The 26417-nt window shown below is 50.4% G+C and overlaps 1 protein-coding gene and 1 long non-coding RNA gene across 6 annotated transcripts; one reads left to right on the forward strand and one right to left on the reverse strand.

Annotated features, from left to right (window-relative positions):
* Window positions 1–1002: 1002 nt before the first annotated feature.
* Window positions 1003–17670, reverse strand: JAK3 (Janus kinase 3). 5 transcript variants are annotated; one of them, XM_016166823.2, is made up of 25 exons: window positions 17192–17667; window positions 14681–14831; window positions 13757–13949; window positions 13204–13327; window positions 12768–12879; window positions 12453–12598; window positions 11759–12053; window positions 11166–11288; window positions 10931–11088; window positions 10457–10568; window positions 10027–10213; window positions 9332–9459; window positions 9024–9155; window positions 8388–8472; window positions 7557–7684; window positions 6709–6841; window positions 6480–6631; window positions 6212–6362; window positions 5451–5590; window positions 5184–5373; window positions 4636–4760; window positions 4210–4382; window positions 3526–3643; window positions 3190–3300; window positions 1003–2284 (listed from the first exon to the last, which is right to left on the reverse strand). In XM_016166823.2, exons 3-25 carry the CDS (start codon window positions 13938–13940, stop codon window positions 2177–2179), a joined length of 3315 nt encoding a protein of 1104 aa, XP_016022309.2. In that variant the 5' UTR covers window positions 13941–13949; window positions 14681–14831; window positions 17192–17667; the 3' UTR covers window positions 1003–2176. The 5 variants fall into 5 exon arrangements, 4 of the variants coding, with proteins under 4 accessions (XP_016022309.2, XP_016022319.2, XP_016022329.2 ...); XM_016166833.2 differs by having other exon boundaries at window positions 13757–13953; XM_016166843.2 differs by lacking the exon at window positions 14681–14831.
* On the forward strand, window positions 4257–6226 carry LOC107521813. Its single transcript, XR_001599648.2, has 3 exons — window positions 4257–4370; window positions 4556–4728; window positions 5942–6226. It is a non-coding gene; the product is annotated as an uncharacterized LOC107521813 (long non-coding RNA).
* Window positions 17671–26417: the final 8747 nt, after the last annotated feature.

Genomic DNA, 26417 nt, shown 5'->3' on the forward strand with positions numbered 1-26417 from the left:
TCAGGTGTACCTCCACCACGTGAGCCTCTGGCTGAGGAGTCTTTATTACTATTTTCAACCATTTTAAAGAAGTGAAATAGAGAAGCTGAGAAATAATAATTCCATGGGGTAGTGGGCGGGGGACATCCCTCCAACCAAGACCAGGGATAATATCCAGAATCTTATGTCCTATTACTGTAAACATAAGGAAACTGAGGCTTAGAGAGGGTACCCCACACTCGTTCAAGTTTGAAGGAGGTTGGGCCCTGGGCCTGGGGATGCTGGCCTTCTCTGTCTCTTTCACGTCAGGGTTCTCTTGGGTTGGACAGAGACTGGAGGGACCAGAATAAAGCTAACCGCATTTACTCAGGACCTATTGCGTGCCAGCCTGGCGCCTGTGAGGACTTATGACGCTGTTTTTCCAAGAAGGGAAACTCAGGTAGAGAGAGGGGAGGATACTCCACCCACGGCAGGGGAGAGCCTGAGCTGAAAACCTTGTCTTGCTCAAGCTTAGAGCAGGCCCACACGCACCCGCCTCCAGCTTTTCACCAAAGCAGGTTGCTTTTCCTGGACTGAGAGAGTAGGCAGAGATCTGTCTCCACTTCTCCTCTGCTCTCCTGTCTCTTTCTCTGTCACTCTACATATCTCTCTAGCAGTCATGAGGAGCACAGAGGGGTCTGGTTTGGCTCTCCTGATGTTGGACCCCTCCCCACAGCCTAACCCTCCCAACCTAGCCTTGTTCTCTGACCCCTGTAGAGCAGTCCGTTCCTTCCACCCACCAGCAGCCTGCAATCAGCTCACCAGGACAGAGCCAAGGCCAGCAGCTGGGGCTGGGGGGAGGGCTTCTGTCCTCCAGGGCCCCAGCCAATGCCCCACCTTGCTGTTCCTCCTCCCCCAGCCTGTCCTGAGGCCCCTACTATAGCCCCCAGGGGTCTCTATACACTAGCCCTAACCACATTCATCCCCAGGTCACATACCCCTCAAGGTTCCCCATCACCCAAGTCCAGCAACAAATCATTCCTTCCACTGAAATCTTTTATTCATTCAACAAACATCCCAGAGTCTCCTCTTTGCCCACCCCGGCCCAGCCCCCATGGAGCCTCTAGGTTGGAGGATACAGAGTTAGACACAGTCTCCACCCCGGGGAGCCCTGAGGTCAGAGGGAAGTACAGGGCTGGTGGGGAGTGGTGGGAACATACTAGAAAAGGCTGCAGGGAGATGACAGCTGAAATTCTGGGAAATGAATGAGTTTTCCAGGGAGGCTAAGTGGCAGAAAAGCCTCGCGGGGCAGTGAGAAGGTGCGATGGGGCTTAGCCTGCACAAGCCTCCAGAAGTTGACTCTGCATAGCTGAGAGGCCAGCACTATGGCACTGAGACTCAGAGAAGAGAAGGAACTTGCCCACTGTCATACAGCAAATAAGTGGCAGAACTACGGGTTCCAACGACCTCTGTATTCTGAGTCTCCTCACTCTCACCATGCTGTTCCCTCAGCCAAGAATGCCTTTCCCTCCCTCAACTGCTGAAAAGCTCCTGTCAGGCTCCAGGGTCATCAGTGCATGACCCTTCAGTCAGGATAGAAAGGTGAGGAACCAAGCCCTGGGGACACTCAGGTACAGTTAGAGTGGACTGGGACCCCAGCCTCTCCTGGCCCCTCACAGGATCCCAGTCATACTTGCTCGCCCCAAAAGTGAATTTCCAACCAGAGTAGCTGCTCTTGTCCTTGGCTTCCTCCAGCAAGAGTAAGAGGGGGGAAGAGAAGCCTGAGATCATATATTTAAAGTTACATAATGTCCCTGATGGAAATGAGACAGAAAGACATCCTCTGAGAAAATGAGAAGATGAGAGGAGCTTAAACGTGGTCCCTCATTTCTGGGAGCAGGGCTCAGCAGGCCCCACTGAGGCAGCTGTCTTTAATCTTTACAAGTTCCGAAGGCCACGAGGCTGCTGTTACGTGGCAAGCCAAGGGTGCCCCCAAATGCAATGTCATTTGACCCATGGAGTTCTCTATGAAGCGAGAGGCCTAGAGAGGGGCAGCTCCCTGCCCGGTGTCACACAGCCAGTTCATGGTGACCAGAATCGTAGCCAGTCCATGGAGACTAGAACCCAGCAGTCTATGTGTAGAAGATGTAAAAATGACAGCGAGTGGGGTTCTCCCTCCAGACAGGCGAGGAAGGTGTGTGTCTCATGCCTCTGGACGCTACCCCTGGCTTCCACTCCACAACACATCCAGCTGGGGTCCGAGGGCACTGAAGGTCGGCCGGTCTTGTGGGCTAGGAGCCCAGCACAGCTTCATGAGCTCATGAACCTGAGGGGGTGGGAGGAGACAAAAGGGTCACATGGGAGTGGTAGGAAGGACATGATCCCTGTTCACAGTTTTAATATGTATTTAAACTCCATCCCTCCCCTGCTCCAAAGCCTCCCATGGCTCCCTCTGGGTCTTAGAACAAAATCTCACCTGTTTCCCTGCCTCCCTCCCTCCATGCAGTTCTCTAGTTCCATGCAGCCACATCCACCCCCATATCATTATTTAAATGCATCAAGCTCATTCTCACCACAGGGCCTTTGCAAAAGCTGTTGTGTCCTCCACTGAGAATGCCTTCTGTTAGCTCTCCCCATGGGCAGGCTACTCCTCCTCCTCCAGGTATCACCCCCTCTAAGAGACCCTCCCTGAGCACCCTCTTCCATCACATCTCCCTGTTTGTCTCTTTCCAGACACTGATTACCACTAGAATGTTGGGAGCTTCTGCTGGTTACCGGAAGAACACTGCTGAGTCCCCAGCACCAGCACCCAGCCTAGCACAGTCGATGCTCCATAAATGTTATGGCATGAGTAAATTAATTTATAAATGACCAACGGATGGCAGAAACTTCCACAAAAGTTGTGGTTATAAATAGTAAGAGTCTCCACCATTTTATTGAGCACTGACTGTATGCTCTGAGTTGAGCACTGGGTAGAGTTAACTCCTCTGATCCTCCCCACCCTATAAAGCATTGTTATTCCCATTTTGGAGATGGGTAAACTAAGGCCCCGAAAATGTTCGTGACTTGCCATACAGTGAGAAGGCAGCAAAGTAGAGGCCAGAATCCCCAGCCTCATGCCCCAGCAGGATCTCTAAACTGAAAGACAACCTGGTGGAGAGACCCAGAGGGGCCAGCTGGCTTGCCGAAGACCAGAGAGTAGGAAATTGAGGCAGGTCCTCCAGAGCTCACCTCTCTAGGACAGGCTGGAGGTGCTGGCAGCCTCTGGCCCTCTGCCAGCAGGTCCAGGAGGCGGCAAAGAGCCGGGATATCTCGCTCACAACCCATCATCCGTATGAACTCCTGGGGCCAAGGGAGAGCGCCCATGGTGAGGGAGGAGCATTCTGTGAAGGATGGGAAGGGACTGCCCATGACTGGGAGGGTCCTCTGTGGTGGAGGGCTGAGGGGGTCACGTGATTGAGGGAAAAGGGTCATCTGTGTAAAGGAGGAGGGGTCCTCTGTGATGGAGGGGGCTGCCTAGCTAAGGGGTGGGAAGGGAGGGTGCTGGGGACCCAGACACCGACTCACGGCGGAGGGGCTGCAGTTCTTGTCACTGTAGGTGAACAGCTCGTACAGGACGACTCCGAAGCTCCAGACGTCCGACTGGCGCGAGAAGATGTTGTCTGAGAGGGACTCCGGGGCGTACCTGGAGGGGACAGTGCGGGCTTGGGGTGTGAGGGCTGGGATTGGAGCAACCTTGGGCTAGGGGCGGTGTCCAGGGCAGGTGGGGCTGTGAGGTCAATCCCAGCTCCTGGTTGGTAGTTCCCCTGACTGAGGGATAGGGGTGATTCTCCAAGCCTGTGGCCTGGCCAGACGGGACCTGGGGGGATGGGGGTCAGGGCCGCCTCAGCTCTGCGGAGAGAAGCAGCAAGGCGGGCGAGGGTGGGTAGGGGCGGGGCCAGCACGCTGGGAGGAGGTGCATATCCTGTGAGCGGCACAGGGTGAGGGAGGGGCGGGGCTAAGGCGGACCAGGGATAGTAAGGAGGAGGGCCGAAGCCAGAACAGTGGGCAGCGTGAGAGAGGCCAAGGTCGTGGGGAGAAGCTTGGCCAGGGCGGGATTCAGGGAGCAACCGCAGCTGTGGGGCAGGGCCAGTGCCGAGGGGCAGATCAGGGTGAGGGGAGGGGCGGAGCCAGTACACTGGGAGGTAGGGCGGAGCCGGGGAGGGGCCAGGGCTGTGGGGAGGAGATCCTGGGCCGGGACGGGGTCCCCACCAGAAAATGGGGCTCTGGCCTGGCTCGCGGACAACGTAATAGTCTTTGTCCAGCGGCAGCAGCTTGGCGAGGCCAAAGTCAGCGATCTTGACGTGCGTCTCGCTCTCCACCAGGATGTTACGCGCTGCCAGGTCGCGGTGCACGCAGCGGCAGGAGCCCAGGTACTCCATGCCCTGCGGACAGACAGGGGACTTAGACCCCAGGTTGACCTAGCAGGGGCCCCAAGCCTGACCTGGAATCCATCCCCAACCCCACCCCCTACTCCATCCTGCACTCTAGTACTGACCTTAGCCCTAACTCAACCCTGCCTCTAACCTGACCGAGACCCCAAAACTTCAACCCTCAGCTTTCCCCCACAACTCCACGCAGACCCCTGCCCAAGGCAAGCCAGCTCGGCCTGCAGGTTCCAGGGCTCCCACCCCGCACCTTGCAGATCTGCGAAGCATAGAGGAGCAGGCGGCCGGCGTCGAGGCGTGCGCGGTACCGCTGCAGGAAATCTCTCAGGCAGCCACTGGGCAGGTACTCCATGACTAGTCGCAGGCTCTGACGGCCTTAGGGGTGGGGGTGGGGGTGGAGGTGAGAAGTCACCATAGGGACCAACCCTGTCTACTCTCCTCCCTGTTCTTCCTCCTGTTCAGAGTGGGACCGTGGGCTCAGTATTGTTTTCTATAATGGGAAGGCAACGCTTATCACTTAACGTCTCTTAAGTACTTTCCACAATATACATTGATTCATTGACAACTCATAATGACCCATTTTTGGGGGAAGGAAACTGACACTCAGAGAGGTTAAATCACCTGCCCAAGGTCACCCCGCTGCTAAGGGATAGAACTGGAATTCAAACCCCTGGCAGGTCTGGATCTGGATAAAGAGATTCCATAGCACCCCAGCTGGTGTTTGCAGACCACCCCAAAGTGGTACCACAGAAGGATGGGGCTGTGAGGTTTGAAGACCACCATGGGGAGGGGGCAAACCTGGGCCATAGCTGACACCACGGTACTTGACAATGAAGTCACTGTGCAGGGCTTTGAGGATCTGGATCTCCCGTTGGAAGTCCCTCTGCTGGTCTGGCCCGCTGTGCTGCAGCTGCTTCACGGCCACCAGGGCACCTGTGTTGTCTCCCAGCGGGTCATAGCGACATAGTTCCACACTGCCGAAGTTGCCCTGGGGGACAGTGAGGCTGGTGTCCACGTGTCTAGGTGCTCCTCCGCCCACCCCAGCCCCAGCCCAGCCCACTTCACCTTGCCCAGCTGTGAGATGTACTTCAGGTGTCTCTCCTCAAAGATAGTAGGGTCCTGGCAGGCATAGAGCTGGGCACCATTCCACAGCCCGTCACGGGGTGTCAAGGTACCAGGTGTAGGGTCCGAGAGGAGCTCATAGTCTGGGGGCCACAGGCAGTGAGTGAGTAGGGCATTGGGCCCTGAGCTGACTTGCTATGTGACCTCTATCTGCATGCTTACCCTCTCTGTGCATTATGGCAGGGTCACTGCAAGCCAAAGGGTACTTTGCAAGGACTGGAAAAGGTGCCCCAGGACCAAGGTAGTTCCCTTAGGCAGTGCACACTCTATGTAACTACACATGCCTATAAAGACCGAGGGGCCTTCCCAGACTCCACTGATGTGAGCTGTGGTCACATGACTGAGCTCGGGCTAATGGGGGAGATGCACTGGGTGCCCCTTCAGGCCTGGCTCATGGAAATCTAGCATGTGACCCTCCACACTCTCTTTTGTAGGCAGAAGATCCGTTGGAGACCTGAGGTCACGGGATGGGTGGAGCCACAAAGGGAGAGGTGCCTGTTGACCTGGACACTCACTGATTGAGGACTAAACACCCATCATGTTCAAACATGAGCTCAGTAGTCTGTTTGTTACAGCAGCTATCAAGGGCATGCTGATTATTAGTTATCAACACTCCGATAGTGGCAGGAGCACAGGTTGGGCTCTGTTCCCACCGGGCCCAAGATGACATGCCTGCCCTGTCCACCCTGCCTGACCCAGGGCACCTGATGTGATAAGGTTGTTCAGGTCACGGATGACGGCGCGGAAGGAGGGCCTGTGGCCTGGCTCGTAGGCCATGCACTGTTGGATCAGCAGGGCCAGCTCCATCCACTTGGGGGCAGGCAGCTGCTGCCGTTCCTCATAAAACTGGAGCTTCTGAGGGCAGGAGGAAGGGCTGGTCACTCCTGGTTCACCCTCGGAATGTCCCCAACACCCACTCATCCTTCCCAAGCTGGGCTTTAGTCCACCCTTCTGTCAAAGAGGGACTCTGACCTTGGCAGGATCCAGGGTACTGATTGGCATCGTGACACCACTGAACACCTCCCAGACTGTAGCACCGAAGCCCCACTTGTCAGCTTCCAAGCCAAGTGTCCGGGCCTCCTGGAGACACTCGGGGGCTACCCAGGGGATCCTGTCAGTGAGCACTGCGGGGTGGGGATGTCATCAGGAATTGCTTCCTTGCCCTGCAAGTCCCCTCCCTCCTCTGGCCCTCCTCACTTACTCTCCAGGCTTAGCACAGTGGGGCTGACACCAGGATCACTCAGCTTGATGAAGGGCGGGCTCCCCTCAGCCCCTTCCCGAGCCAGGAGCACCTTCCGGGCTGAGACATTGCCATGGGGAAGGCCTTTGTCCTCCTAAGAGGGCCAGACATAGAGAAAAGCCAAGGAGGGTTTGATGAGCAAATATACTGCTTGGCAAAACTCCAACGCATCCTTCAAAGCCCAACTGATATGGCTCACACCATACGCCAGAATCTTCCTTAGATTACTGGCATCCTGTCTGGCCTTCTCTAGTCCATCCCCTATGACCTGTGTCCCTCCCCTTTTCAAACATCGCTCTCCCATTCTGCAGTTCCCCATTGCCTTTAGGATAAAGTCAAAGGTCCTCGGCCTGGCATTCAAGGCCTTTTGATATCCAGCCCTTTCTCATTCTTCCTATGAACTGTCTTCTACACCTGGTCTCCTGCCTACTAAACTGCCTGATGCACCCCAGACATGGAACATGCCTTTTCAGCTATAGGCCTTTGCCCAGGCTGTTCCCTCAGCCTGACATGCTCTCCTTTCCTCTCTCTTCATAATAAACTCCTACTCAACCCTCAAGGCCCCGCATCCTTGGGAAGCCTTTCTCCCTGCCCAGCCTCGTTGCTCATTACTCCCCAATGATATCCACAGATGATCAGCTGTCCCCTTCTTCTGCTCTCATATCTCCAGACCTGTACGTATGCTGTTCCCTCAGTATAAAATGCCCTCCCCTTCACCCTTGCCAAACTGCTATCCATATTACAAAGCCCACCCTCAAATCCCCCTCCCCTCTATGAGCAGAGGGTGGAGCAGGCAGAGGGGCACTCACCAGATAGTTGAGGGCATAGGCCAGCTGTTTGATCACCTGCAGCTTCCAGCTGGCTGGCACCAGCTGGCCACACTTGCGTAGATACATGTCTAGTGCTCCCAGGTGTACAAATTCCTGCACCATGATGCCTGTTTGCGGCACAGGGAGGGGCAGGGTTGGGAGGCAGGACTGCATTGCGTTCAACAGGCTGTGCCCCCACCCCACTCTCAGGGGTCCCTTGAACTCTCTGCTCTGACTGTTCCCTTCCCTGCACCTCCATCCTTACCCTAATCACCTCTCTACCTCCCACCTCACATCTTTGAACTATCTGTTTAAAACACCTGGAAGGTTCTAAGCTCTCTCTGTATCTCACTTCCAGCCCTTAGCATGTTCTGTGTCTTCTGCCTAGAACACCCCTCTTCCTTCTCTTCCCCAATTCCTTCTTATCCTTGCCTCCCCAGAACCACTTCCTGACGTCCGAGCTAGGTTATTGGCCTCTGACCACCCCTGGTGCCCTGTGTTATCCCCATCACACTGCCAGCCTGCCAGCCTGTCATGTTCTTCGCTGTGCACCCAGCTCTTGGCACATATTGGGCTGAACTAAACAGATAGAATGGCGGCTGGAAGAGGCAATGTAGTCCTTGTGAAGCTGCAGCGGGGAAACATAGTGAGGTGACATTGAAACCCAGGTCTCTCTAGCTTAAGATAGTTCTGGGGCTGGGTATTGGTAGAAGCCTGGAGCTACTGCCCAAGGAGTGATGATCGAGGAGCATGGGCACAGGGTGATGGCCCCTGTATGTGTATTGCTAATGCTGCCATGGATAAGGTCAGTGGGGCATAGAGGTGTCTCACTGTCTCCAGCCATGCACACGCCATGAAGCAACACAAGATGTTGGTACGATACTTGGCTCATCAAACTCGCTGCTTCCAGGAATGACTGGGGAGGTAAGGAGAGAGAAGATGCATGGGTTCCTCCTGCTCTGGGGTCTGACCAGAGACCCCAAACTTGCTGCTCACAATTCTGCTTCAGGAGGAGGCCAACCCTAACCTCCTCTGGCCCTGGAGCCCACCATGGGCACACACAGCATCATGATTTTCTGATAGCATCCAGAGGAAGAAGTCCTCACTGCAGTCCACTTCGAGTCTCACAGAAAAGTGGGAGATTTGGCGGTTGCGACGGGTTTAAGCCTTCCTCTGTGTGGCCCAGCCCCTCAGATGCCTCCATCTATTTTACTCCCCTCTCCTTTGCTCACTCCTCTCTGGCCCACTGGCCTCCTCACTGTTCCTTAAATGTGCCAGGCTCAGTCCTGCCTCAGGACCCTTGCACAGGCTGTTCCTGCAGTCTGGGGCACTCTTTCCATCTAAATTACCCAATCCTTCTATATTTCATTGTTTGGAGATGCCGTGGCTACATTTCTGTGTTTTTAAACATCATAACCCTCTCTGCAGCCAGCTCTGACCCCAAAGGCCTGGTTCCCACCCACTCACCTCCATGCAGTTCTTGTGTTTGGCATCCAACACCTTGAGTAGCACCTCTGTCTCCCGGGGCTCCCCGTCCATGGCCTCATGGCGACAGCCCCTGTAAATCTTCGTGAAGGATCCGTGACCCAGGTTCTCATGCTAGAGAGTGAGAGGAAAACAGGAGAGGTCAGTAAGGGGGCTCCCGTGGATTCTGGTCCCTGCCCCCTGGACTGATGAAATAGATCACATGCCTGAGGCAGAGGTGGATGTAGACCAGGTCTCTGGACTCCAACTGAGGTTCCCCCCAACACACACCATTTCCTGGGGCCTCTTACCCACTCCAAGCTGTCAGCAGGTATCTTGTGAAATGTCATCTGACTCAGCTGGCATCCTGAGTTGGGTTGAACAGGGGATGATGTGGGTGGGCTGCAACCTCTCCGGACCACAATCAAGTTGGACTTTTCTACGGGGAGGGGGTGGAAGGAGAAAACCAGAGGTCAGAGGTGAAAAGCCAGTAAAGTTTTGCTCAATCCCTGTGTTAGCTTGGGGCTTCACCCAGAAGCCAGCCCTAAGATGAAGACTCCAGGGCACATGGTTTATTTGAAAGGAGACTCCAGGAAGCCCCAGTGAGGGATGGCGGAGTGAGACAGAGAGGGAAGGAATCCTTCAGGGAGTGCCAATGAGCAACCAGTGCTATGGGCAACCTGGTCTCAGTCCTTCTAGGGATTCTGGGAAACTCAGAACTCACACCTCAGAGTTGTCCCATCCATGGGGTTTGTCTGAGAGTGAAATTCACCCAGAGAAAGAGGTAAGAGGGAGACTAAGTGCTAGTGACATCTCTCAGATTCAGCTGCGTCTGGATCTAGCCATGCCTGAAGGTAGATCTGTATCCCACAAGCCAATAAATCATCTTTTCTCCCCTATATCCCTTTGACCTGCAGTTTCTGCTACTTGCCACACAAGAGCTGTGACACACAAAATGACAGGGCCCCAGATCGACTGCTCAGCTCAGGGAGCAGGGTGGGCTCACCTTTGGGTCTAGGGGTGCAGCAGAAGGTAAGGTTCAGTGCAACTCCATCCACATGCAGCCCACCATCCAGGCAGGCTGCCAGGAGTTCTCGCAGACTACTGTGGGGTCGGCCAAGGCCAGCCAGGGAGTAGGCTCCTGTGGGGTCACACCGGATGAGGCAGCCCTTGTAATCAGGGCCCAGGGGGGTCTGCAAGGAGGAGGCGTCTCTGAGTGGGAGTAGACAGCCCCTTCCCCCTCACTCTCTCTTCCTGGATCACCACAGGCTCATTCCAGTCTTCAAGCCTTTGCATATGCTGTTCCCTCCACTGAGAATATCTTTCCCTCCCATTCTTCAAGAAGCAAATGCTGACACATCTTTCAGGTCTCAACTTAAATCTTACCTCCTCCAGGAAGCCCTCCCTGCCCTGCTAGTTCCTAGGGGTGGACCGACCTGAACACAGACAGTGAGGAGGAAGCTGTCGAAATCCTGAGGGCTGCGGCGGAGAACGTAGGAGCCAGGAAGGGACCCCCCCATCTTGAGCTTGTTGACTGCAAAATCCAGGCTTGGGAAAAGGTGGGAGAAAACCGAGAGTCCAAGACAGAGAGATGGAGGCAGAGAAACCAAACCAGATATAGATTCTGATCCTGGTCTCTCTGAAGCCCTGGGACCCTCACCAGGTAACATTTCCTCCCTCACCCACCCATCCTCACCCCATATATAAAGTGGGCCAAAAGATGGGTTTCTGACTAGGAGATTAAACAAGAAGAAATGGCCCTTAGACCCCAGGAGTCAGGAGCGCACTTGACCCTTTCTTTGTCCAGGACTCCTGGGAGGCCAGGACATTGAAGCATGGAGGAGAGTGATCAGGGTTCAGGCCCGGGTAGATCTGGCTGTGGAGAACGGGCAAGGGAGTCGGGTCCTTACGTGATGGGGCCATGGCACTGCTGCGCCACCTCCTCCAGCAGCCGCGGCGGTGCTACCTCCTTGCAGAAGTAGTGCCGCGAGTCAACGGTCAGCCGGAAGTAGCCGTCCACGAGCGCCACAAAGGACAACGCGGTGGGCAGCCCAGGGAACTCGGCCTCCTGCGAGGGTCTTTATCAGCACCTGCTGCGGTCCCCACCCTCGGGTAAGGTGGGAAGGAAGGGGGTCCGGCACCCACCAGGATCTGGTTGTCCGTCCTGGTGACAGTGACCAGGCGGTGCTCCCCAGCCGTGCCAACGCGTAGAGCCTGCTTGATGCTGATGTCCACGATTTCTGGAAAGTCGCAAAAGGGCTGGAAGACCTGGAAGGGAGGGGTAGGGCTGAGAATGGGGGTCCTGCTCCCTCAGAGCACCCAATCCATCTTGGAAGCCTGGACGCCACCGATCTGTGACCATGAGCCCCACCCTCTCATCCCCTCCCATGCCCATCCCCAAATTTCTCTCACCCTACTCCTGCCAAACCCCACCTCCTTCTATTGGTGAGTCTCCTCCCTGACCCCCTCCCTCGTTTAGCTCCACTTTATGTCCCCGCCCCCTCCGTTAGTCCGGCCTCCTCCCTGTGCCATTAGCCCCGCCCAGAGCCTCGCCCACCCAACATTCATCTCCTTCTCAGCCCCGCCCATTTTCATTCCCGACCCGCCGCTCAGCTCTGTCTCTCACCTGAGCCCTCGCACAGTCTCTCCTCCTCCTTTGCCCCACCCCTAAGAGCCCCCTCACCGCTCATTTCCCTGCCCCGCCCCTTCCATTGGCCCCACCCAGCACCCGACGGCACCTCCTGTGCTCCCGAACTCCAGGCAATGCCGCTGTCACCAGCCACATGGAGCAGCCCCGGTGCATCCTGACCACCAGCTACCCCTGGGAGACCCACGCGGAAGGTCTCAGCGGCCCTGGCCGGGTCTAGTCGCTCCAAGTCCATGATGTACTTGGCCATGAGCGAGTGCCTGTCAGCCTGGCAGGCGGCCACGCGGCACAGGGCCTGGCGCACAGTCCTCCGGATGCGTCTCCGAGTCACGAAGCTCAGGCCCTGGATCAGGTTGCGCAGGCCAGGGGGCAGGCAGGCCTTGTAGCTGCGAGTGGAGGGAGCGGGCCCTGAGTGTGGGAACGGGTCTCCTCAGGGACAGACAGGGACACACACCAGCCCAGGCTTAAGTTGAGGGGCTGTAGTGTGGCCTTCCTGAAGGGTATGAGGTGCACATGGACATACATGAGGGCAGGACCTCAGTGTGGGTTGGGCCAGTGGGGTCCACAGGACAGACAGGGACACAAGCAGACCTTTTATGGGCAGGAGGCAGGGTCCTGGAACCTCAGTGGGCTGTGGGCTATGTTGGAGAGCCTGGGTCACATGGGCACACTGCAGGCTTGTAGGCAGGGTGCCCCATGAGGGTCCTGGGCTCTGGGGTGCCCTGGTGGAGCCACATTTGCTCACGCCTAGGTGGAGCTGGGTGCCACAGCCTGAAGGCCCTCACCTGACAGTCTTTAGCAGCTCCTCTGGCCGCTGGGCCTGCTCGCGGGCCATCCGGGCCAAGTCCAGCACTGCCAAGCTGAGACATTCACCCTGCTCCTTGAGGCCAAGGCCCACGGGAAGGCGGCCACTCACCAGGTCATTGCGGTGCTGGGGGCCAGTCACAACCCAACCGTGAGCCCTAAGGTTGCCCTGTGAACTCCCACCCCTGGGCTGAACTCCCCACTCCAGGGTTGCCACAGGGAAAGTCAGCCCGGGCCATCCCTGAGGTTGCTCTGCAGACTCCCAGGCCTGGACCAAGCCCCACATAGGACCCTACCTGGGCGAAGAGGTGCTCCAGAACTGGCAGGTCAAGGATGGCACTAGCCAAGTCCTTTCGAAGCCCGAAGCGGTGACACTTCTCTAGCCCAAACCAGTTGGGGAAGTAAAAGCTATGCGGGAGGAGGGGAGAAGCCTGGAGTGAGGGTATGTGGGGGTAGCGGACCGTGCCAAGACCTCACAGAGCCCAGGGTGTGCCACTGACTTGCTGTGTGACCTTGGGCGAGCCACCACCCTCTCTGGCCTCAGTTTTCCCATCTGTAAACTGGGCAGTGATCACAGCCCTCCTGGGGCACCCACTGGGAGGTGAAGGGATATGATACATTATAGGATCAGTGTTTTAAACTCCCATTTCCTAAGCCCTCAGTGAAAGGCATTCCATTCTGGTATTGTCTAACCCACACCAGCATGGGATGGGGCAGGGAGGTGCTTCCTACCGGAGCCTGTAGACAAGGACTTGGGTGCCTGTGTCCTCCACGGAGAAGATGTGGCTCGGGGGGAACCAGCAGGACAGGTCCTCCGTGGCCAGAGCAAAGAGGGAGTGGTACACAGGCAGGATGCCTGATGGGATGCCCCCATTAGCGCCCTCCTGAGTCTCCCCATCTGTTCTCTGCAGCCCCACAGCGTTCCTTGTCACTTTTAACTCTGATACTGTATCTACCCCTGCTCAAACACACTCCAGGGCTCCCTATTGCCCCTCAGGAGAGAAGCCACACACCTATCTGCTTCTCAGGGCCCCCCCACCTCCCCAGAGCACCTCCTTCCACCATACACTTTACCTTGGGGGATGACCAGCTGTTTTCCCTCTTGTGCCATCACACCTCTGACTCTTTGCCCATTCCCTCTGCACCCTCCTCCCTTATCAAACTCCTATCCATCCCGCAAAGCCCCAGCTCCAATGCTGACTTGGATTGGCAGCTATTCTAGCTCCCAATCCAGGCTCCCACCCCTACTCATCCCTCTGGCCCAGCCTTTTAGGGACACACTCACCACTGGCCTTAGCGGCCCGAACACACAGCTCTTCAGCCGAGTGGTCCCCAAAGGAGAAGGATAGACGCTGCAGGGGTCCAGGGCCCCGAGGTGGCAGCAGCACATGCAGCACACCAGCCTCCGAAGATGAGAGGCTGCAAGAGCGCTGAGAGATCAGGGGTGTCTCCTCGCTCGGAGGCACCATGAGTGCAGTCTGCCTGGACGGAAAGAGGCAGCCTCTCAGTTCCGGGTAGAGGGGACAAGACTACAAAGCTTTCCGCTGTGGGGGAGGGGACAGAGGTAGGGATGGAGCTGGAGAAAGAGGGAGGAGAGAGGGCCAGAGATACACACAGAGAAAGAAAGAGCTGGAGAGAGACGGAGAGAGGGGATTCTGAGTGTGCAATGTGGGTAAGGAGCCATAAGCCCCCAGGTGAGGCTGTGCTGGGGGTTGGAAGATATTCAACACCTGCATTTGTGTGAACTCACACTAAACGCTCTTGTCTTTCCCCAGGACAGACATCTCCAGTCAATCTGCAGCCTCTACACTACCTCCCAGTTCAGCCTCTGGCCCAGGCAGGCAAGAGCAATCAATCATAAATGTAGAGGTTTCCCATCAGGAAGCAGATGGGTACTAGCTTGTTTACAGGGATGTATGGGTGGCTGTCATTATCTGTGGGGGGACTCAAGTAGTTCAGAGTCTGGAGCTGTAAGCTTGTGCATCTGATGTGATTGTGCCCTGGGGGCAGACCCAGCCTGATAACTCTGTCAACAGGGGTCTCTGTCTGTCTCTCCCTCCCCTCCACCACCACCATCTCTGTCTCCGTCACTCCCACCATTGAGCCCCCCAGAGTATCTCAGGCCCCCACAGCAGGAAGCCCTCCTTGGGATGGGCTTAGAAAGAAAATGCATTCTTTATTCACAGCATTCAACACCTGTCAACCTCACCTCAAGCTCTCTTGCTCTTTTGCTCTGTCACCCCTGGGAACCCCAGCACTCAGGGGCCCTGGCTGGGTGGGGCGAGGAGTTGGCTTTCGAACCCAGTGAGGAAAAGCAGGGGAGGTGACCAAAGTCCACTTAAACTGACCAAATTTAGAAGCTGTAAAGAGAATGTTGGGTAAAAACTATGTTGCAAAATAATAGTAAGGGACAGAGTTGGGAGAGGACACAATTAATGTATTTTTAATGCACTGAGAATATACACCTGGGGTTGGGGTAAGTGAAGACCCCAGGCTCTGGATTCAAATCCCAGCCCCATCATGACCTGGCTGTGTGACCCCGGCAGGGATCCCACCACTGGGGCTCAACTCTCTCAGATGTGAAATGGGCTGACACCCCAACCACTTCAGTGAGGTGGTCTGCTGAGCCCACCCAGAGGTGTCAACATGGCTAATCCACGGTAACTGGTCCAATCCTTGGTGACGTGCCCAGCAAGCATTCAACAAATGCCAACTAAACCAGACAGGAAGGTCCCCTGGCAGGGTGGTTTGGTAGTTACTTTCAGGGATGGAGGGTAAGGCAAGGAGAGAACTTTTCCCTAGGGACACCTCAGTGTCACCAGCTCCCAGACCAATAATGAGAACATTCGCAGCCCCAGGAGCCCTGGTGATATGGGCCTTTACTTGCAAAATTCTTAACCTTTTCAGTAAACCTAGTTAAGTCTTTTCTTTCCTCCTTTCTTGGGAGAAAGACCCTATCCATCAAACTTAGATAATTTCCTTGAAACTGGTGACTCAGGTTCCTCCGGCAATTGATAAGGATCATTGAAACTCAGCATTCTCCTTGGCCCATCATAAGGCAGGAGTGGCTTTAAGCCAAAACAGGGCCCTTGGAGTCTGAGGAGGGGACCTTGTACTCAAGTTTTTTTTTTCTTTTATGAAATATATTAGTCAAGCCTGATTTCCTTTACCTGTTTGATAGGTAAATCAATAATAGAAATGTACTTAGATATATGATTCAAGTAACAAGTTTGTATCTTTTTCCTCGTCTAGAGACTGAGGCAGCACTTGAGCAGAAAAACCAAGACCCCATCCTGACTAGGGCAGGCAGGGAAAGAGCTTCATGAAACCTCAACAGGCAGAGACTAAGACCCTCCTCAGCAGGAAGCAGATACAGAAGAGACCTCATGCCCCTCGCCATCAATACTAATAAAAAGGGGGTTCATGGCTGTTAGATAAGGATTAGGCTGGAAAGTTAGGGGGGTTTCAGGTCCTCCTGCAAAGATGTTGAGGTCATCCTATTCTAGAAAGGGTCTGCCCTAATCCGCCCACAATTAACAAGCCAGAAGCCTTTTTGGGGCTCAAAGTAACTCATGCAAGGAAACCAGTAAGCAGATAACTGGGTACTAGTTTCAGCCAGTCACTCGCACTTGCGCAATTAAGACCCCAATGACCTTCAGTTCACCTGAGCCTCATTATGCCTTCATTATACTATGATGTATATGCCCGGAAGTTCATTAATATCATTATAACAGACTGAATTCTGGGAAAGAACATGCGCAGAAAGCAAATGATGAGTCATTGGGTCCTGTCCATCTTAGTTGTCAATCAAGAAAGTCCACCCCTCTAAGAAAAGTCACCACCCACAGCAAATAGGGATAAAAGCCCCAAAGAGTTTGTTACTATGCCTTTAAGCCCTTGAGCCTTTTGAGCTTCTCTTTTGCTCCGGCAACTTCCACGACTGGAAGTGTACTGTTAACTTTGCTTTCCTTTCTAATAAAGCTATTCTTTTCTGCTGTATTTAGATTTCTTGCTCAGTTCTTTGTTCGAGACATCAAGAGCCTGAACAACCCTCCAAAACGGGACCCCCACTCTACGGTAACACTGGGACCCCTGTCATTCCACAGAGAGGGGGCCACTGCCCTATTTCTAAAAGCCAACCTGATCTTTCCTGTCTCTATACTTTTATATAAATGGAATCACACAGCATATCTGTTTAAAATAAATGTTGTGTTTTTTTGTTTTTTTTGTTTTTCGTTTTTTTTTTTTTAAAAGATCCTTTAAATATTGAAAGTGAGAAAAGGAAAGTCAGAGATGAAAACCCAGGGTTTGGGGCCCCCCAAAATGGCCCTTTTAACACCAAAAGTCCCACCTTCTGGAACGGCTGGTCATCCTATGCTTTTCGGCTTGCGGCCTGGGAGGGTCTGGCCTGGGAACTGTTTCCCCAGAGGCACTGAACTCCCCACACCCCCACACCTGCACAGTGATTCATTCAAGTCCCAAGAGCTGGGAACATGAGGCCTCATTCTATGCCAAAGCCGAGGCCCAGAGAGGGGAGTGTTTGCCAGAGCTCACACAGCCAGCCGCTCCAGCTCATGTCTGTCCAGCAGCTTTCCTTCGAGGCCTGGAAGGTGAACTCGCCTTTGCCGTCACAGTACCCTCCATCTGCCCCCATCATCCCCAGCCAAAATCATCTACCCACTCTGCCTGGCCAGAGCCATGTGGCACCTCCAGATCTTACCTGGCAGGTGGGGACCCTGGGCCAAGTCGGGAGGGCAGAGCCGGTGGCGGTGGGAGGAAAGTCCCACTGGGTTCTTTCCTGTGTGGGCCCCTCAGCTTCCTGAGCAGCTGTCACTTACCGAAAGTCATGGCCTTGTAGGGGTGGGGGCGGGGAGGCAAGAGGGCCCAGCTGGGGAGGGGCAGAAAGTTCCGGAAGCTTGCACAGCAGCGGCCCTGCTAAGACAGGCTGCTGGAGACCCCACACCCAAGACAAGGGGTAACAGCACAGAGGTGGTCACACAGGGGTCTCAGTGGGTTCTGGACCCACTCTCTGTGGGGCCCTGGCAACACTCCAGCTCCGTGGACCTTAGTTTACCCTCTGTGGTATGTTTGGGTTGGGTACCCAGAGGAACTTCCCCTTCTGCACCCAGGGAAAGGAATTGGGCTAGATCTGCCCATGAATGAGGCTGTGAGGTTGCCCCAGACAAAGGTCAAGTTCTCCTTCCAAGTATTTCTCCCAGGAGACCCTGGGCAGGACAGAGCCCCTGCTGTGCACAGCACCCTAAGCCTAGCCCTGCCTGGCAACGGGGCCTGCTCTTGGGAACACCTCATCATCTGCCTGGCAGGGAGGCACAGGCCAGGGCTGGGAGGTGGGGGATGGAGGGTAGGGGGCTCTGTGCAGAGGCCAGGATCAACCCAGCAGAAATATGAGGCAGGACAAAAGAGCACGGCTGGTGGAGGGCACCACATGGACAAAAGGTGGGACGAGTTAAGCAGTTTAAGGAGCCGAGAAGCAGCTGGCAGAGCAGGAAGAGGTAAGGAGACAGGGGAAAGCAGGGTGGGCAGCAGAGGTCAGGTCTCACTGATCTTTTTTTTAATGCCCCTGTCATGAGTGGAGGAGGCAGGAGACCAGAGCAGCGTCCAGGCGAGACTACTGTCCTTAGTAAGATGCACACCCCTGGAAGCAATTTGGGGAGAAATTTTAGAGGACCCTTTTAACTCTGTAATCTCATCACAAATCCTGGCCCCCAAATGGCTTGGATACGTATCTTAGAGACTTTAATTCAATCACTCACAGATATTTATTGGGCACCTCCTGTGTGCATGGTATTGACACAACAGGGTGCAAGAGCAGACCCAATCTCTGACTAGTGGAGCTGACAATCCTGTCAGGGAGATGACAAAATACAAACTTATTACCTATGAATTGTTGCAGTGGCCTTCGGGGCCAGGCTTCTAGGAGAGACCCCCCAAGTCTGGGAAGTCTTCCTGGAGGAAGAGACTTTGATACTAAAATCCAAAGACAGGCGGGATTAGCCAGAAAGTGATATGGAGGTGTCAGAAGTTCCAGCAGAGGGTACGGCCCAAGCAAAGGCTGGGATGCTGGACAAAGAGTGTTCTTGAGGCAAGAATACTCTTGAGGGCAAGGTGGCAGAGACAGAGGATGGCAGGGACACAGTGTGCTGAGACTTGTTTAGAGGCATCAGCGGGGCCTTGTGGAGGGAGGCATATGGATTGTATCCTTAGTGCCGTGGGAGCCACAGCAGGCTTGTGGCAGGAAGCATTATGTCGAGACTTAGCCATAGTATTTTTCTTTCACTTCCTGAGTGGCTTCAGCAGAGAGAAATACAAATACATACGTGCTCCCATCCTTTTCTCTGCAATGGAGACTCCTGCCTCCAGGAAGGACAGGGGGTCAGTCTCTAGGACCCTGACAACTGCGGCATTTTGAGAATGAGCAAGAAGGGAACAGGGTCAGGACAAATTCTCAGCCCCAGAGAGAGGCAGATGAAAGTTCCACGAGGAGGTTCTGGCGAGGCAAAGCCCAGGACTTGCCTAAGAACAAACTGGAAACATAAGTGATGCAGAACATCCCAAATTTTCTGCTGGCAAAGAGCCCATAAATGCAGTCAAAGAATAAACAAAAGAGACAGGTAAAACGTTGAACTCCCATTATTGATGAAATAGCCTCATTATGTAGGCAGCTCCTCAAAAGTAAAAAGAAAATGCCAGTAAATCAGCAGGCTGGCTATGAACCCAGAAATCACAGAAAATTAAGTACAGATGGCTCTTAAACGCAGAAAAAGATGCTCGGCCTTCCTCATAATAATAGAAATGCAAATTCAAAGTACCATGAAACCTTATGATCATTTCAATGGATAAAGGAAAGATTTGACAAAATTCAACACCTTGTCATGATTTTAAAGAAACCTCTCAGCAAACTAGATATAAATAAGAACTTCCTCAAGCTGATAAGGATCATCTACCAAAAAGCTACAGGTAATATTACACTGAATGCAAAAGTTCGAATTGCGTTCTCCTGAGATTGGGAACAAGACAAGGATATCTATTCTCACCACTTCTAGTCAATATTATTCTAGAGGTCACCGCCATTGCCATCAGGCAAGAAAAATAAACAAAAGGCATGAAGATTCAAAAGGAGGAAGAAAAACTGTACCTCTATGCAGATCAATGATTGTTTATGTACAAACTTCAAGGAAATCTATGACAACTACTAGAATTAATAATGAATTTAGCAAGTTCACACATGAAAAAGTTAATATACAAAATTCTACTGCATTCTTATATGTTATATATCCTTATGTACTAGCAGAGAACAATTTTAAAAAATTAATCCCATTTTCATTAGCAGCAAAAAAGATAAAGTATCTAGGTATAAATCTAACAAAATAAGAACTACAGATATTGCTCAGAGAAACTTTATGAAGATCTAAATAAATAGAAATATGTACCATGTTTATGGATTGGAAGACTCACTGTTGTTAAGATGTCAGTTCTCCCCAAACTAATCTACAGTCAGTGAAATTCAAATCTAAATTCGGCAGGATTTTTTTTTTTTCAAAGAAACTGGCACCAACTTTAAAATGTATATAGAATTGCAAAAGACCTAGAATAATCAAGCGATTTCTTAAAAGAAGATATAACCATAGGACTTATTCTATCTGATTTCTAGGCTTATAATAGAGCTACAGTAATCAAGACAAATTGGTATTGGTGAAAAGATAGACATATAGATCAATAAAACAGAATAGAGAGTACTAGAACCATATATATATATATAGTTGATTTTTGACTCAGATACTGAGGCAATTAAATGGAGGAAAAGAAAGTCTTTTCAGCAAATGGTGTTAAAACAACTGGTGATCATATGAAAAACAACTAACAATAACCCTTACCTAACACCAATAAACAAAATACCTGTATCCAGAATATATAAACAACTCGATAATAAATGACAAACCAGCTACTCAATCAGAAAATGGGCAAAAGATCTGAAAAGACATTTCACCAAAGAGGATATATGAATGGCCAACAAGCACATAAAAAGATGCTCAACGTCACTAACCATTAAGGAAATGCAAATCCAAACCACCATGAGATACCACCGAGAATGGGCAAAATTAGAAAGACAGACAATAAGAGTTGGTGATGCATTGCTGGTGGGAATGCAAAATGGTGCAGCCGCTATGCAAAACAGCTTGGCAGTTTCTTAAACACAGAATTACCCTACAATCCACTCATAGGTGTAGACGAATATTTGTAGCAGTTTTATTTGTAATAGTCCTAAACTGAAAACAATCCACATGTTCACCAGTAGGTGAAGAGATGAACAACCATACAATGGTTTGTCTAGCCATAACAATGGAATAGACTTGACAGTAAAAGGGAATGAACTATTGATACATGCACCAACATGGGGGTATCTCAGAATCGTTATGCTCAATGAAAGAAACAAGCACAAAGTTTACAAATAAAATTTTGGAACATGCAAATTAATTTTGATTGTAGTCATGGTCTCACAGATTTACACTCAGGTCAAAACAGCATAACATATGCATTTAAAATATGTGCAATGTCTTATATGTGGAATCTAAAAAATAATAATAATAAATGGACAAACGACCCAAATGCCCAGCTACAGAGGATTTGCTGGAAAACTATGGACAGTCTCAGCATGGGATAGTATGCATCTGTGCAAAAGAATAAGGCAGCACAATGCTGACGATGTGGGAGGACTTTGTGAAGGAAAAAGCAAGGTGCAAGCCCACCTGGGCAAGAAGCTTTAGTTTATGTGGAAAGAGAAGAATGAGGATTCCTCTGCATAGACTCTCTCTGCATCAAAACATGAATAACTTGTTCCCCTGGTGGCCACTGGGGAGGGGAACTGGGAGCCATGATCAGCAAAAATGGGAGACTTTATGTTTTTTACCTTTTTTGTGCCTATTGAATTTTGTATTCGTTAATAGTGTTTAAAAGGTGAGCGTTTCATCAAAAAAGTAAACATGTCACCACATGAGATAGGAGAGAAAATGGGAATTACTGGAGCTGTTTGGAGGTTAACCATGAACCAAAACAATCATATTGTTAATGAAAATGGTGCACAGGGTGTCCACCATGGCTTCTTACATGTAGTAATTCATTTAACAATCTCTTAAGTGTGGGCTATGGTCCCGGTTTACAGAGAGGAAAATTGAGGCCGAGAGGTCACATGACAAGAAAGAAGTCTCCAGTTTGCTTTGGCTCCTTCTTCTCACAATATCCTAGGATCCCCCTCATTAGGCTGAGCAAAGAAGGAGTCTGGCCTCCCGCTTGGGTGGGGGAGATGATGCCTAGAGCCTTCAGGACCCCATCCTTCACTTTATTTTTCTCTCTAGCATACATCATTCTGCTGTGGTGCATGTTTTTCTTATTTATCTTATTCATCCATTTCCCCCATTCGTATGTCATCTCCCCCAGCACTGGAATTTGTGGTTGTCCCGATCACAGCTGTGTCCCCAATGCCTGGCACACAGTAGCTATCGAATGAATGAATAAATGAATGAATGAATGAATGAATTCAGAGGAGTAGACTTAGGAGGTCTGGGAGCAGGGACAATTGGAGGAGAAAGGGCAGGAAGCCGGTCTGGGCGGGATGGCAGCTAGGACACAGGGGAGTGGGTAGCTTGGGGGCATTTTGAGGACAAAAGGACAGGAGCAGAATTCTAGCCAGCTAGCACTGGAAGAATGAAAGTACCAGTAACCAAGATGGAAAAGGGGGTAAGTAGGATATAGCTGTGGTTTGAGGTACAGGACAAGCTTACCAGGCTCCGATACCTGCGTGGCTGGATGCTAAGCAGGGACAGCAGAGAGGAGTGAGTACACCAGGGCAAGAAGATGGCTTCAGGGTGCAGAAGGGGACTAAATGTAAAAAAAAAAAAAACAACTTTCAAACAAACAGGCAAGCACAAAAGTCCTCCCTCCTCCTGACCAGGGCCTTGGAGACAGGAGCACCAGGCCCCAAGGCCGTGCAGCCCTCTGCACTTCCTCCTCCTCCCTTCTCCCTTCCGACTCCTCTGCCCTCCCTCCTTACCCTGTTCTGACCCCTCTCCTGCCCTCCCAGGACTTGATTTGAGCCCCAGCCCCTGCCCTGAGTTTCCAAGGACTTCTTTCCACCCACCTGTTTACTCCTCAGTCTAAGGAAGCTGAAGCCCTGGGCCCTGAGTCCATGCACAAGGGAGGGTCACAACCCCAGGCCTAACAATTATACACCATTTAGATCTCACAACAACCCCACCAGCTTGGAACAACCATTAGCCTCGTCTTCCAGGCAGGGAAACTGAGGCCCAGAGCTGCAATGCGCCACTAAACTTTGAGTCTGCTCCACACCAGTGTCCTGGCAATGGGCCATGGCCAAGCAGTAACAGGCGAGGGCTCGGCTGCCACCTAGTGGATACTCGCGGCACATCTGTGAGAATGGAGTTGCTTGTCGCCTGGCCTTCCACAGGGAGAGAGCAGGAGCAAGACCACAGATAAATGTAATTCTGTAATTATAAAAAAAAAAAAAAAAAAAAAACAGTATAAATGCTTTGCTTCTCCTTTTGTCTTTTAACTGACTTAAAAAGCAGTTGTATAAAAATGTGTTGAATTGCATTGTGCCTATAATATATAGAAACGTAATATATTTAACAATAATAACACAAAGGAGGTAGGGAAAGAGCAAAGCTGTATTGGAATAAGGAAATGACACCAGGCAGTAACTCTAATCCATAAAAACTAATGAAGAGAACCAGAAATGTGAAAGGAGAAAATTAATATAAAAAAAATCTATAAACATATGCTTGCCTTCCTTTATTTTCTGATTCTTCAACAGACATACAATTGTGTGGAGTAATAATTATAACGCTGTATTGTTGGGTTTGCAGCACGTGTAGATGTAGTATGTATAACAATAATAGCACAATAATTACAGCAACTGTACAAAAGGGGAGAAGGAAATAAGATATATAGGAGCCACATTTCCATACGACATTAAAATTAAGGCAGCATAAATCTGAAGTAGATTCTAAGTTAAGATGTATATGTTCAGTGCTAGAGGAACCACTGAAGAAATAACTCAAAAAACATAGTGAAAAAATTATTAAAGGAATTAAAATGTTACACTAAAAAAAAAATCGCTTTATGCAATAGGAGGCAGTAAAGGAAAAAAGAAACAACAACAAAAAAGATATGGAACACATAGAAAAACAAAAGTAAAATGGCAGATGTCATAGTGTTAAAATGACAATATTCCCCAAATTGATCTTCAGATTCGATGCGACTTCCTATCAAAATCCCAGCTGACTTCTTTGAAAACATTCACAAGCTGATCCTAAAATTCATATAAAAATTCAAGGGACCCAGAATAGTCTTTTTGATCTTAAAAAAGATCAAAGTTGGAGAATTCACATTTCCAAATTCCAAATCGAATATAAAGCTACAGCAATCAAAACAGTGCTACTGGCATAAAGATAGATATACAGATCAATGGAACAGAATTAAGAATCCGGAAACAAACACATTTATTTTCAACAAGACAATTCAAAGGGAGAATATAATCTTCTTGACAAATGGTGCTGGAACAACTGTATATCCACATGTGAAAGAATGAAGTTGGACTCGTGCCTTATAACATATACAAAATGAATTCAAAATGGAACAGAGACCTAAATATCAGAGCTTAAACGATAGAATTCTTAGGAAAACATAGACATAAACCTCATAACCTTGGATTGGGCAACAGTTTCTTAGATATGACATAAAAATCACCAACGGTAAAAGGAAAAAGTAAATTAGACTTCATCAAAATTAAAAATGTTGGGCCTCGAAAGGCTATATCAAGAAATTGAAAAGATAACTCAGAAAGAAATAAGTTTGCAAATCATATATCTGATAAGGAACTATATATCTATAGGATATATGAAGGATTTTTACAACTCAATAAAAAAAACACCTCAATTTTAAAATAGGCAAAGAATGGACATGGTTTCATAGCGTAGCAGTTAGCATGTCTGCTATATATGCAGAAAGTCTGGGTTCAAGCCCTAGTGGAGCCACAGTACATGGTCTATAGCTATGCCACTTTGAACAAGCCCGATGTCTAATTTCAGAAGCTAAGCAGGGTCGAGTCTGGTTAGCTTGGATGGGAGACCACCTAGGAAAACCCGGTGCTGTAGGCATAGATAATAATAAATATTAAAATAAATAAAACAAAATAGGCAAAGAATCTGAATAGACATCTCTCCAAAGAAGATGTACATATGGCCAATAAATGCATGAAAATATCCCCAACATCATTAGTCATCAAGGAAAAGCAAATCAAAACCACAAGGAGATGACACTTCCCACCCACTAGGATAGTTATAATAAAAAGGACAAATAATAAAAAGTGTTGATGAGGATGTGGAGAAGTTGGAATCCTCATACATTGCTGATGGAAATGTAAATGATACAGGCATTTGAGAAAGTGATCTGGCAGTTCCTCAAAAGATAAAATATAGAATTACTTTACGACCCAGCAATTCCACTTCTATCTATATACCCAAGAGAAATGAAAACATATATCGACATGAAGCTTTGCGTGCAAATGTCATTATCTTATAATTTGCAATAGCCAAAAATTGGAAACCACCCAAAAAAAGTCCATCAATTGATGAATGGATAAATAAAATATATCTATACAATGGAATATTACTCAGTAGTAAAAAGAAATAAAGTATAATGAACCATAATACAACATGAATGAATCTTGAAAACATTATGCTAAGTGAAAGAAGCCAATCACAAAAGACCTCATTTTGTATGATTCCAATGTGAAATGTCTAGATTAGGTAAGTCCACAGAGTCAGAAATTAGATTCCTAGTTGCCTAGAGATGTGAGAGGAGGGAATGAGAAGTGACTACTAACCGTGAGGGCCATCTTTGGGGGATGGTGGAAATGTTCTAAATTTTATGATGGTTGCACAACTGTACATATACTAAATATGTGAATGTATCTGAATAAATGGTAGTAAAACCCATTGAATTGTATAATTTAAATGGGGAAATTGTATGGTATGCGAACTATATTTCAACGAAGCTACTATTAATTTTTTAGTTAAAAAAGAAAAATGCTGACTGGGCTAAGCCGTCACCTTTTCCAAGAGCCTTCCTCCCTAAAATAAATCCACTAGTTTATCCTCTTTGTTTTTCTTCACAGCCTAACACCTGAGTTGTTTGTGGTTCTTTACTTTTCTAGCTTCTGGCTCTCCTCCAGGGGAGCCTCTTTTTGCCCCAGTCCCTCAAAAATTCAGGGTGCGCCTAAATCAGTTCTAACGCACCCTCTCTCTCCCCGCCCCACGCTGCCGCAGGATCTGTGCTGGAGGCAAGCAGATGGTGTTTGAGTCTGTTACAAAACACACATCAAATATCCATAATCATAATAACAGCTAGCATCCCAGCGCTTAATTGTTAGTGCTTGTTAATTGCTCTGTGCGTGGCATTTTACACGGGTTACCTCATCTATTTATTGTCACAGTTCTAGGAGAAAAACAGTAGTTTATTCCCATTTTACAGACAAAAACTCTCAGGTCCGTGGCCCTAGATCTCCATAACACACTTCCAGGAAAAGCACCGCGATGGCGTCATAAGTGCCACGCCCAGCCGAGGTCAGATTCTACTCATTAGCATCTGAGGGAAGAGGAACACGCCTACCAGCCACCGACGCCTCCCGGGTTACCTACAACTCCCAGCGTCCCGCAGGGGCCCACGCTACCTTTACGGCCTCGGCAAGACAGGAAAAGCTTGTTGCGATGCTTCTTGGGAGTTGTAGTCTCACTGCAAAGGGAGGCGGGGCTGTAAGAAATTGGTGTATCTGGAGCCAATGAAGAAGCAGATGTGGTTGAGAGCTGAGCCAAGAAGCCAATAGGAATATGGCTTCGAAAGGGCGGAAC

The sequence above is a fragment of the Rousettus aegyptiacus genome, unplaced genomic scaffold (genome assembly GCF_014176215.1).
Source record: "Rousettus aegyptiacus isolate mRouAeg1 unplaced genomic scaffold, mRouAeg1.p scaffold_m13_p_16, whole genome shotgun sequence".
Classification (NCBI taxonomy): domain Eukaryota; kingdom Metazoa; phylum Chordata; class Mammalia; order Chiroptera; family Pteropodidae; genus Rousettus; species Rousettus aegyptiacus.

What these genes read in the sequence shown, in the direction of transcription:
- JAK3 (XM_016166843.2), bottom strand. Translation starts at nt 13,940, where the DNA reads ATGGTGCCTCCGAGCGAGGAGACACCCCTGATCTCTCAGCGCTCTTGC. An exon ending in GGAGTTCGGGAGCACAGGAG is followed by an intron (nt 11,289 to 11,758) that starts GTGCCGTCGGGT and finishes CCTCCCTTCCAG; the next exon opens with GTCTTCCAGCCCTTTTGCGA. An exon ending in CTCCAGCCTGTCCTAGAGAG is followed by an intron (nt 2,285 to 3,189) that starts GTGAGCTCTGGA and finishes CCACCCCCTCAG; the next exon opens with GTTCATGAGCTCATGAAGCT.